The 12734-nt window shown below is 42.3% G+C and overlaps 3 protein-coding genes across 10 annotated transcripts in view; 1 reads left to right on the top strand and 2 right to left on the bottom strand.

Moving 5' to 3' along the window:
* The window catches only part of LOC123976536, a 24193-nt gene extending 21558 nt beyond the window's left edge, over positions 1-2635 (bottom strand). For 3 of the 4 annotated variants that reach the window (XM_046058776.1, XM_046058779.1, XM_046058778.1), the window contains exon 1: positions 2304-2635. In XM_046058776.1, coding sequence (XP_045914732.1) covers positions 2304-2324 — 21 coding nt within the window. In that variant the 5' untranslated portion in view covers positions 2325-2635. Of the gene's footprint in view, positions 1-2288 lie in introns of all 4 variants that reach the window. The other variant, XM_046058777.1, reaches the window with a different exon arrangement.
* LOC123976544 (zinc finger protein 2 homolog) overlaps positions 1-12734 on the top strand; it is a 192147-nt gene that overhangs the window by 96606 nt on the left and 82807 nt on the right. The gene's annotated exons all lie outside the window — the stretch shown is intronic.
* LOC123976561 (zinc finger protein 660-like) overlaps positions 7907-12734 on the bottom strand; it is a 24118-nt gene continuing 19290 nt past the window's right edge. For all 5 annotated transcript variants that reach the window (XM_046058836.1, XM_046058838.1, XM_046058837.1 and 2 more), the window contains one exon: positions 7907-10129. In XM_046058836.1, the coding sequence (XP_045914792.1) occupies positions 8607-10129 (1523 nt within the window). In that variant the 3' untranslated portion in view covers positions 7907-8606. The remainder of the gene's footprint in view (positions 10130-12734) is intronic.

Here is a 12734-nt window from a genome sequence, read left to right as displayed (position 1 = left end):
AGTCTGCCAGTTTGTGTGGAGACATCCGAACATCTGGATTCAACCTAACTGGAAGAAGGACGTTCGTTTCCTGCTGCAGCTTCAACAACACACTTGTGGATTTTCAGCTGTCTACGCCAACTGAACCTTTGGTCACAAACGCTGCAGCTGAAAGGTTTCTCCCCCGTGTGGACGACCATGTGCTGCCTCATATTTCCCTTTTCTCTAAATTGTTTTCCACAGAACGAGCAGCTGAAGGGTTTTCATGTGTGTGTTCAGATTTGACTTCTGACTAAATAGTCTCCCACACTCGGCGCAGCGGAATGATTTCCCGCCTGCATTACGTCTCACTTTACTTGCTGGTGCTTTGTTATTTTTCAGAAAGTTTAAACTTGACTGAGGTCCTCTGGGCTTCTTCCAACCATCACTGATTTCAATCTTAAGTCCAGAATCAGCAGGTTGTAAAAGTCTTTCTGGATCAGAGTTCCTTTCTGGTTCTAACCCTACGGACTGATGACCGACCAACTGGCTTTTGCTCTGTTTTGTGAACAAAGTGAATCTTTCATCACAAACACTGAAGCTGAATCGTTCCTCCCCCGTGTGGACCGCCATGTGTCGTCTCAGATCTCCTCCCTCTGATAATATTATACCGCAAACTAAGCAACTAAAGGAGTTCTCTCCTGTGTGAATTTTCATGTGTATCTTCAGATTTCTCTTGTTTCCAAATCTTTTCCCGCACTCTGAGCAGATAAACTGTTTGTCGTCAGTAATGTGTGTCCTACGACTGACTGGGGCTTCATCCTTATTGTGAGAGTTTAAACCTGAATGAGGTTCTCTGGTCTCCTCCCAGTCTCCATCACTCTTGTCAGTTTCAGTCCAGTCTAGAGAATCGTCGTTACTAACTGGTTGTACAAGTTGATCTGGATCAGAGTTCCTGGCTGGTTCTGGTCCTCCACAGTCCTCTCCATCAGCTTCCATCTGTTCAGTTTGGCTCTGATGAAGCTGTGAGGACTGAGGTTTCTCTTCTTCATCATCTTCTTCACTCTTCACAGGGACAGGAGTGAATGGGAAATTGGTGATATCAGCCTCCTCCAGCCCTGGAAGCTGCTCTCCCTCCTGACTGGTCCAGAGTTCCTCCTGTTCCTCTTTAATATGTGGCAGCTCTGGTGGGTCCTCCTGGTCCAGTCTTGGGGTCCACTTCTCCTTAATGTATGGCAGTTCTGGTGGGTCCTCCTGGTCCAGCCTGGGGCTCCACTCCTGCTGGTCTGGGGGAACCTCTTCTTTACTCACCGACAGCTGCTGGACATCTGCAGGACTCCCTGAAACAGACACATTATGGAAAGTGTCTTTAGGTTAACCAAAGCTACTGTAGATAAACTTTGATGTTAATGAGATCTGTGTTGTCATTTTTATTCAATAATATTATAGAATTATACACTCAGGTTCTGATGGTCATCCAACACCTTAAGATATCACATAAACCATAATATAATAGAAAAGCGGAAAATACTCACATTGGAAAAAACTCAAAGACAGTGTATACACTAAGTATTATTAATTATACATTTATTAATTTATAATAAATGAATTGATATTAAGAAATACACCTGACATTTAGGTTGAAATAATGTCTGTTAATCATGTTTAAGCCTTGCTGGCTAGAAGGAGCACATGTTGGCTTCCTGATTAAATCTACATCTGTCCACTGCAGAGACTCTATCCAATCAATGCTGACCGCCGCATATCAAATTTTTACTTTATTTAAAATGGGTAAAATTGTATTTAATTGTAGAACTATGCTCTCTCTGTGAACAGATCCTCCTCTTCCTGCACAATCTGAATGAAAACTTGATCATGTGCTGGAGGAAGGAATGTTGCATAATGTAAAATAACAGTATAGAATCTAACACTTATATAATATTATTTCAGATACAGCAGATTGTTTTCATTCATTAAATCCTTAAGCATTAAAATGCTGATGGTTAGTCTCAACATTTTCTTTGATCTTATTGTTAATTTTATGTTTAATATTTATATTCTTAACCCGCAGTACTTTATATTTCTACCTACTGTGTTTATTAATATATTATAAGAGACTGATGATCTGTCTTATGATCCAGGACCAGCAGCAGCAGAGAGAACCGACCTGCTCTGTGCAGCCGGACTTCAGGCTGGAACACAGCGTCCAGCAGCTTCCGGTGTCTCTGGTTCTCCTCTTTGGACCGACAGAGTTCCCGCTCGTACTCTGATATCGTCCTTTCAAACAGCCCGAATATCTCTTCAGCAGCCGCACTCAGTCGCTGCTTCACCAACGCTCTCAGCACCTGGACTTTACTCATTTCCATCGCTCGAAACTTTTCTCCACGAACTCTGTTTTCACTCTGAGCTGCGCTGCGAGGCTAACTTCCGGTTAGCATGCTAAGCTACCTCCAGTAGCTCCGGAGGCTCCCGGGAGATGAGTCCGAGGTGAAGCCGGAGAGCAGCAGCTTTATCCGGACACACGGAGGCTCTGGCGGCTCCTCGCTGTTGGTGCCAGAGACTCTTTCTCAGCACAACAACGGGACAAAGCTGATCCGTCCCAAAGAGGCTGGAAGCTCCGCGCTCACTGGCCGAGCCCGGGAACCCGCCTCACTTCCGGGACCTGGCTTCAAAATAAAAGCCTCTGCGAGTTTTGTTTATTCTGACCATAAATCATTTAGTAAACGCTCTGGCGGCTGCTGACATTACAGTTATGAGTTAATACTTTTAGTTTTTAGCTGATTTTCTTCAGCTGATGAAGACATTAAACAAAAATGGAGGGGTTCAGATTTTTCTACCCTGCACTGTGAATGTTTACACAGTGTGTTCAGTGTTTGTGTGAAATACTATTTATGCAGAAATCCAGGTAATTCCAAAGGGTTCATGTACTCTTTCCTGCAACTGCATGTAAATATATCTGTAAGCCAAAAAGTGAAGGGACTGACCTCATTTGAGGAATTTATTTTTATTGTTGCTCCATCACAACAAAACTGAAATAACTCAATCCACTCTCCACAACAGTGACGACAATCCAAACATAAACTACAATAGTGTCAACTTTTGTTATGTGGAGCAATGTTGCGTCCCCAGTACAAATCATGTTGTATTTTGTCTAAATTTGGACAAAGACTATTTCCGTTAATTGTTATTAATTATGATCACAATAAGATTGGCTTCTAAGTTGTTTTATCTACATTTTAAAAGCTTTGGTTTCAGAGGTACTATAGGATTTTGCCATGTCCCCAGTGTTGATCATTCAACTTAGATCTAAAAAATAACTTATAAGAACATATGGATTTCTAAATATTCCATTATTATCTAATTTTACTGTTCAACATGGGCCTAGCAGACGCCGTTTAAAAATAATTTTATTGTAAAACAAATATCTAATAAGAGTGAGGGACATATGATTTCTATAAAAATGTCATTTTAGTAGCATCATACCTTGAAAACACTTTTAAACAGTTATGTCCTTAACAGGGTGGACATTTCCCGGGTGTCACATGTTGTTAATATATCTAAATTTAATTCAATAAAAGGTGCCTGAGCTCGACCGATATGTTTTTCATACTTTATATAATAGAACTATAAAATAGTTTATCATTTATTTACGAATCTGCAGGTTAGGAAGTTTCTGTAATGCGGCCGCTGTAGATCAAATAACTAGAATAGTGTTACCATGGTTTTGGGTGGGGCCAGTAAGATGTCGGTTACATTTAGACTGTCCAAGATATTAATGATGTTTATATTACAGAAACTTCCTAACTGCTTGGTAACCATGGTAATAAGGATTAGGAACTGATTTAGGAAAAAAACAACCAAAAAAAAACAGCGACTAAAAGCCGTTTAGCTCGGCGAGATGAGAAAAGTGGCATCGGTTGCTAGGTAACAGACTATTTTTATTATGATTATTTAGGATTTCCTAACCTGAGATAAGACAGGATTCCTAAAGTTAGATTTTTGCTTCTGTAATACCAAACTGGGAAAAATCCTGTCTTAGACTCTTTATGTCTGAACTTAAGACTGAAGACAGGAACCTTCTGTAACTCGGCCCCAGATAAATAGTTAAAGTGGATATTAATATCAGAATCGGGTTTATTGCCAGTTACATTTTCATGAGGAATTTGTCTTGGTATATTGGTGCTCGACAGAAAAATACAAAAATACAACTTAATACTATAACACAAAAAATACAGGATAATTAACAAGGAATGTACTAAAATCCAGGTGTGGAGGCCTGATGGTGCTTTCAGACCAAAAGTGAAGCGAGCGTTCGGGGCGGTGAGTTTACATACAAAGTCAATGCAAAGACGCGTAAAGCTGCGATTTCCGCGAAGGAATATTTTCAACTCAAGCTAAGAAGTCGCATGACGCTGAGTCGCGACAGCCTATCAGTGTTGAGATTGTCCGTACGTCACCGAGGCTTCAGAGCGACGTGTGGAGAGCGCCGGGCAGAGCGGGCGATTAAAAATCTGCTGGCCGGCTGAGAGCTGCTAAACTTGGGGGAGAGGAGCAGGGAGCAGCGCTGCAACCATTGTACAGATGGTGTCCGTGGTCGGACTGGACTTTACTCGCAACTACGCCGTTTGCTTGAGGGAGGAGCTCAGAGTAAACGGCTTTCATTAAATAAGCTTTTTACTTTAGTTTATAGGATTACAACTTGATTTATCTTCACTCGAGCTTCTCAGCAGCTTCCGTGCACACAGTGTTGTTGTTAGCGTCGTTTGGCACTACTTCAAATTTATATAAAAACCGGACATTGCTGGGAGAAAAGAAAGCGAGGAGGTTTAACTACTTGGTCAGAAAACACGTGTCTGTAACTTTATTCCAGCTGTCGTTGTACTTTACTGTGACCAAATTAGCATAGCATAGCCCTGATCGATCCGAACTCCATTCAGAAAACAAACATTTTAGAAGTTGTTGTCCTGCTGTCTCGCTGACAGACATGACAAAGCATGAATTCATATGTTTAACAAATCTGCATCATGTTGTCGTTATTTCGGCATCAGTTTGATCTGTTTATTGCTCTTTAATCACAGCAACATGTTCACTTTGGGTTCATACAGCTGTAGTAAAGGCGAGTTGTGTTTATTAACGTGATCGCGTTAAAATCTCTTTCTCGCGTTGTGTGTGAACACTTGCAGCGAATGTACTCACGCGAGGAAAGCGTCGCGAGGTGAAAATTCGTGTTTGGTCTGAATGCGGCCTAAGAGTCAGCGACAGTGGGCCTTGTTGAGGAGGTCAGCTGCAACCGGAAAGAAAGTGTTCTTGTAAGTGTATTATTTTCCAACCAGTCAGACACACATTCAAGTTCACTTTGCAGAACGAACGTGTTCGGAGAGTTGAGCTGTGCCGGAGTTTCACAGGTGTGTCGCTAATTGCTTTTTAGAAATAAAAGGGTCTGAGAAAGGCAGGCAGAGGACCAAACCACTGTGAGGCAAACAGATTGGACTCGTAGTAGAAAACAAGATCTGTTAACCGTTTGGGTACCAGGTGCATTGACTAGAAACTGATGGACAACAGTGTTTAGATTAAAACTGTATATTTATATATTTAAATATAAATATTACTTGGGGCTGATCAGTTTCTCCTCTGGTAACACTGGTTTGAAGTTAAACCTACATCTGCTTTTCAGGATACTTTAATTAGTTTTTCTGATCTACTATCAACCTTTTCAATGAAGACGTCATTCTGTGGCGTTGTGTTAAATGCGCCATCGGACTCTTTGAAGGATAGGGGTGTGCCAAAAAATTGATACAGCAATATATAGTTATACATTTTTCCATGATGCTGTATTGATATTCCAGCCCGTCATATCGTAAAATAAAGTAAAAAAATAAAAAAGGTAGCTCAATGCTAACGTATAATGGGAATCTCCATTAACGTGCTAACGGACATTAGCATCGCGATGGCGAAAATATTTCTTAACATGAACTACACATTTTGCTTCACATGCTGAACATCCTGAGTGACACACTGTGTAAGTAGATATGTTTCCTGAGCTCTGTGCGAAATAAAAAAAAATGCTAAATTCACGGATTCGACCTGCCACTGACCAGCTACAGCAACCCCATGGGGACAAAACTCAAACCCAAAAATCCCGGTGGCCTAAAAATACAGCGATCACCAGGTGGAGAAGGTTTGTATTTGTATTTTCAGCCAAAAATTCAGTAAATTCAGTTTATTTGCATTTTGATGTGCATTTTATAAAGAAATGTTGATTATGTTCATTTTTCCACAGTTGCTCTAAATTCTGTGATTTTAATTTACAGACAGAAAAACCTGCTGCAGAATTGTGCTGTTTTCTAACAGTTTGGATTTTCAGCAGAGAAATAGAGAAAACCTTTTGACGGGCATTTTCTATTCATAGTTAGATATTGTGATGATCACTTTAGGATAGCAACATATCGATTATCGCAGCTGTATCGTGATAAATTATCGTATCGTGAGGTACCCTGTGATTCCCACCCCTAATGAAGGACGGAGATTTTGCTTTTTACTTTCCTACTGTGTCAATAAAAGTATTATTTTTTTTCAGTCTATTCACGTTTGTAACACTTTTCAGCGACTGATACACAATATAATATTGCTTAAACGGCTCCTAAAAGAGCCGTTTAAGGTTTGCTTGTGGACAACACAGTGTTTTGTCACGAGACATCTCATTCAGAAGAGACACTCGCTGAGTTGTTGGCAGCCAGTCTTCGCTGACCTGGCAGTGGTCCCACCTCGCCAACTGGAAAGTTACGGAGAACACAAGGTGCCTTCACACACTGCTTGATGGACCTCCATGGCACGCCTGAGGACAGAGGGTGGTTGAAGATCCGGTGCTCTCTTGGCAGGTTGGGCCCAGGAAATGATGAGGGTTTTCCTGAGTGGAAAGGCCTCATCAGCAACAAAGACGTGTGGCCGGGGTCCTCGGTAATCAGCTGCTGGCATAGTGGCAGGTCAGCAGGCAGTTGGAGGGCTTGAGGAAAAAGTCCCACCATCACTTCATCAATCACCTGAAAACATATTGGGCATCCAATGCAGGAAGCTAAACTTTAAGAATTCACTCACAAATGCATTAATCATAAATTGTACAACCTGCACATAAACCCCAATAAAGGTCATTTACAGATTAATACACCAAGAGTAAAAGAACTTTTAACTTGATATGTACTAACTGATGATGTGTGGATTTCAAAAACGATGAAGTCATCTACTCTAAATTTGTCCAAATGTAGCCTATTTGAACTGTGATCAGCCTCACGAAAATGTGAAATATCCTGTCAATCAAACAAATATTTGTTTGTTAATGTGTTCACAGGAAACAACTTTACACACTTAGTTTACACCAACTATAAAAGTGCCACTCACCGGAGACAGATGCACAGGCGCTCTGCAGCTGAGGCAGAACGCCTGTAGTTGGTGTCCATCCGTGAAATCCTGGCCCGTCCCAGGCAGCAGGCCATCACGCCGGGCGCTGCTCCGCCTCACGCAGATCCCGCAGTGAAACTCAGAGCGGTGAGGCCTCCAGATGATGCTGTGGGACTTCCACAAAAGGTTGACGGAAATAAACAAGGCTAAGTTATGCGGTATCCATGGAGGAAAGCCCCTCCTCCTTTCCAGAAAGAGTATTCCCATTGGCTGCCAAGGGTGAATATTCGCAGGCTGCAAAATACTCCAAAAAACACACAACTGTATTTGCGTAACACAAGCTGAAAGTTCACTTCGTGTTTGGTCTGAACCTTTAGTGTCTTTGTTGACACATTATCACCACCTGATACTGTGGAACCATTGGCTGGACCGCAACCCCAAACGGGTAACAACAAGGCTCCAGAGCATTACAGTGATCCAGGACGCCACCGAAGTCCGCATCATGTTGATAATATCTTAAATAAATATATATTTAAAAACGTCACACCTGCACTTGAAAGTGTTGAAAGTATTTACTGTTGAATTTGTTTTGAAATGTCTTGCAGTGTAAAAAGTCTCTCAGACACAATCTGAACAGGTTTTAGATGCATCAGGTGTCATCTGGGTTTCTGAGGCGAGTACCAACATTAACCTTCAGGTGAAAATGTGCCCACTAACTGAAGGGCTCACCTGACGAGACGAGGCTGAACCATTTCACTAACTGTACTGTGCGCTACATACAGATCAAAGTAAAGTGCACATCTCCACATGTACAGTCGTTTGTAAGTAGTTCAGGTTAAACCAACAGGCTGACTGTCTTACATTGTTATTGTAAATGTATTATTAGTTCACTCCTATTTCAGATAATAAAGAGAAAGCCAGTATCAGTCTGTCATTATAAACGGCTGTGACGGCTTGTGCCTGATTCATTACGCTAAGAAAGAGAGAGCACACAACTGCCACACTAACACAGATTTGATTTACACCATTTATATCTACATTATTGAAAAGAACATTCATTTATTGATCGAGTATGATTTAAAGTCATGAGATGGGCCTTCATAGAAAGCTGCGTTCTGTTTTGTTTCTAGAGCGAGGGCAGCAGGTAAAAGAACACATTACTGACTTCTCTGCATTTCATCTGGGTTTTTGGTTAAAATTCACAAAATTAGCAACTAAACGATTTATTTCCAGTATTAAATCTCACGACTTGATTATTTTTCAGAGTTTAAACATGACCGAGGCTCCCGGCTCTTCTTGCGACCATCAAAACTAACTTCAGTCTCGGAACAGTCTGATGTTTTGTCTTCAGTACCTGGTCGTAAAGGTCTACCTGGATCTGGTTCTGATCGTCTCTTAGTGTTACTGCGGGTGTGATTTGACACTGTGTCACTTACACTGCCGCCGAGTGCTTTCTCTCCGGTGTGGATTTTCATGTGTCTCCAAACATTTCCGCTGTACCTGAAGCGTTTCTTACAAACAGAGCAGCTAAAGGGCATTTCTCCCGTGTGACGCCTCATGTGTTCAGTTAAGTGTGAGCGCAGGACAAAACTTTTACCACAAACTGAGCAACTGATTGGTTCCTCTCCTGAGTGAATCCTCATGTGACTCCTCAGATACGACTTGCAGCCGAATCCTCGACCACACTCGGAGCAGCTGAAGGATTTCTTCACGTTTTCAGCTGAGCTGCTGGCTACAGGCTCTGTCTCACTTTGGCTTTGAAGCTGTGAGGACTGACGTCCAGCACACTTGTGGGTTTTGAGGCGTTTTAACAAAATGAATGTTTTGTCACAAACTGAGCAGCTGAAATGTTTCTCTCCTGCATGACAGCGTTGTGTGTTTACACCCGATTCTCTGTCCTCCTCCCAGTCAACATCGCTGACTTCAGTCTCGGGTTCAGAAGAGTCTTCAGTCTCAGGTTGTAAAAGTCGATCTGGACCAGGGTTCCTGGCTGGTTCTGGTCCTCCACAGTCCTCTCCATTAGCTTCAGTTTGGTTTGGATGAAGCTGTGAGGACTGAGGACCAACGCACTTGTGGGTTCTGACCTGATAACTCCAAGTGAACCCTTTGTCACAGAGACTGCACTTGAATCTTTTCTCCTCTGAGTGGACCGCCATGTGTTGACTCAAATAGCGTCCTTGTGCAAATCCTCGACCACAAACTATGCAACTGAATGGTTTCTCTTCTGTGTGGGTTCTCATGTGAAACTTCAAATTCACCTTCAAGTTGAATCTTCTGCCACACTCAGAGCAGCTAAATGGTTTCTCTCCTGTGTGTATTCTAATGTGTCTTTTTAGATTTCCTCTGAAACTAAATAGTTTCCCACACTCAGAGCAGGTGAGTAGTTTCTTGCGAATGTTACAACTCGTCTCACTTTTAGAGACTTCATTGTTTTTCACAGAGTTTAAACCTGACTTAGGTTCTCTGGTTTCATCCCAGTCACCACCACATCCTCCACAGTCCTCTCCATCAGCTTCCATCGGTTCAGTCTGGCTCTGATGAAGCTGTGAGGACTGAGGTTTCTCTTCTTCATCATCTTCTTCACTCTTCACAGGGACAGGAGTGAATGGGAACTTGGTGATATCAGCCTCCTCCAGTCCTGGAAGCTGCTCTCCCTCCTGACTGGTCCAGAGATCCTCCTGTTCCTCTTTAATGTGTGGAAGCTGTGGGTCCTCCTGGTCCAGACTGAGGCTCCACCCCTGAACCTCTTCCTTGCTCCCCAGCAGCTGCTCTACGTCTGTAGGACACATTGAAGAAAACTATTAGACCATGTTGAAGCCAAGCTTGATGACATTTTACATCGAGACACATGATAAACACAAGCAGGAAGGTTGTCTTGTAATAATGACCACCAGACCCTGAGTGTATAGGAACAGCTGACGACGAATGAAGGGAACACAAACTCTCAGACTTTGTCAACATCGGTTAACCTGCTTTTTCTCTCCGTTTCAGTGTTTTCGGTTGATTACGCAGTGTCCGTCTCTGCCCACGAGACTATGGCTGTTGATACACTGTCAACAACCTACCGCTGTTTTGTTAATTTGTAGCTCCTGATAATACGTTCTTATTTGCAGCAGCGTTATTATGGAGGATAAGTGGAAAAGAAAAGGAAATTTCCCAAGATTCAAATATGAATAGAGCTGTACAGCCGGCACAAAAACCCAATGACAGCCAAGCAATCCAACGAGATAACCAAAGAAGATGCAGTTGACCAGGAGAAACAACTGTTCCGACTCGGGCTGCCTCCATTTAGAAAATTACAGTATGTTTGTAAAAAATGGACAGAACTCCTGAGCATGCAAAGAAAGACGTTTCATTCAGTGAGAATTCACCCTGTCATCATTGACGAAGATCCCGATTATTGGGGCAAGATGCCCCTACGAAAGTTCAATCAAATCATGTCTGGGACGTGCAGATGTCGCCGCCCGAAAGAAAGAGAGGCGCCTCGCTTTAGGCCGCATTGCAACCAGACCTTCGCAGAGCACCAACCAGCCGCACGACCTACAGTTGTTGAGACGAGACAGCTGGAAGCAGCAATGTACATCGTCCAAATGAAGTAACTATTCCCCTCGGGATGGACATTCCAAGTCTCATCACTGGGAGTCTCATGCATTTAACATTTTATGCTTGCATAACATATTATAGCAAAAAAAAAAACTGCACACGCTAAAGTAACTATTACAGATATGCACATTTTAAGTCCCGGATCCATGTGTCGAGTACACATGTTGAACCGCTGAGTCTCGGGTGGGCAAGTCACTACGTGTCAATGATTCCCCTTGAACAGCATGAGGACATACTTGATTACAATTTTTGCTTACCACTTATCATGTTAACATAAACAGTGCTGTTTGGATCCGTATGTTAGCATGTGTTGAACCAAAAATCATGGGTGGTACTTTTCTTGTCACCTAATGTCTAACCCGGTTTTGAAACTAAGTTTCAGTGACACCCCCTGATTAAAATGCACAACTTCTTATACTACTGAATCCTGTACAACATAAGTAAAGCTGGAGGATCCACGTGTTCAGCTCCACTGTGTGCTAAATGTGTGTCGAACCAGTAATCACGGGATAGTAGGTCCCATTAACCAGTGCATTACAGTGTAGAAGATCGAAAGGAGGGAATCTTGAATAATTATAATTCCTTTGTTTCATTACTGTGTTTACTTTTGTTTCGTTCACTTTTGTTCACTTTGATGGTTTGCTGTGTTTTATCAAACTTTATTATGATATCCTAGAGGTGCTGTATTACTCAGAAGTGCATGTAGTGTAGCCATTGGGAGAATAACGGTGTTCTCATTAGGTAAAGGTGTTGACCACTAATGTTATTCTTTCAATGTGAGGTTTGACTACTAAAGGATTACATTCTGTGTTATTCAAGAACCTGTGCTTTCTACATGAGCAGAGCAGCTGTTCAGGCAGCGCAGGCAAAACCTAGCCAACCGTAACCTACACAATGGTAGTAAGACATCTGCTGCAAGTCACGTACGCCAGGCCTGAGATCATCGCAAACTGAGGCCAAGAATGAGATCATGACACATTGTGATTAATGGCGCCTGGTACTGCAAGAAACCAAGCTTTGCGCTGCAGAAACTAAACTTTGTATGAGACACAGCACCCTCATGGTTGGAATTGGTGAATCATGTTATGCATTTATCAAGTATGTTATTCCTTATTAATTCTTTTTAAAAAATACGGTGAGACTGAAGTTGAACCATATTGGTGAATTTCTTTATATTAAAAATATAAAGAAGGATAAATTGTAACAATAAATATGCTGAATAACAGCTAAAAAGTGGTAATTTCGATATTAGTGAAAGGGTTAAATTGGTAAAACAGTACATAAAACGGCCACTATATGGCAGCAGAGGATAAGAAATCCACCAATGGAAGGGCGTGGTCAGCGAACACTGTAGAGCAGAGGTCACTAATAGGCGGTCGGCGGTCCGGATCCGGACCCAGCCGCCGTCCTCTCCGGACCGCCGACCTACAGCCCATTTATTATTGAGACTTACTACCTCGTGACGGAGCGTTTCTATTTTAACCCGCGCAGCTTTTCTAGCATTTACTGTACTGGTTTAGAGGACCAGGAAACTCACAGACCAATCGCATGTGCTCCAATCGTCTCATGTGACGCTGCTCAGCCAATCAAATCTGTGCATACCGAGGCTTGCGAGTCGAGTCCGCGAGATTCACCAGAGACGTTTTGGAAACACACCCGAATTGAGGAGACGAAAGATAAAAGAGATTTCACATGACTTTTAATCAAGAATGTACAGATTTGTACATGTACATTCCTCCCACGGGCAGTTCAAAACCAGAATATCTCATAGATCTCCA

The sequence above is a fragment of the Micropterus dolomieu genome, linkage group LG09, assembly GCF_021292245.1.
Source record: "Micropterus dolomieu isolate WLL.071019.BEF.003 ecotype Adirondacks linkage group LG09, ASM2129224v1, whole genome shotgun sequence".
In the NCBI taxonomy this organism is placed as follows: domain Eukaryota; kingdom Metazoa; phylum Chordata; class Actinopteri; order Centrarchiformes; family Centrarchidae; genus Micropterus; species Micropterus dolomieu.
Note: the sequence above shows the minus strand (reverse complement) of the source record. Positions and strands in the feature narration are given on the sequence as shown.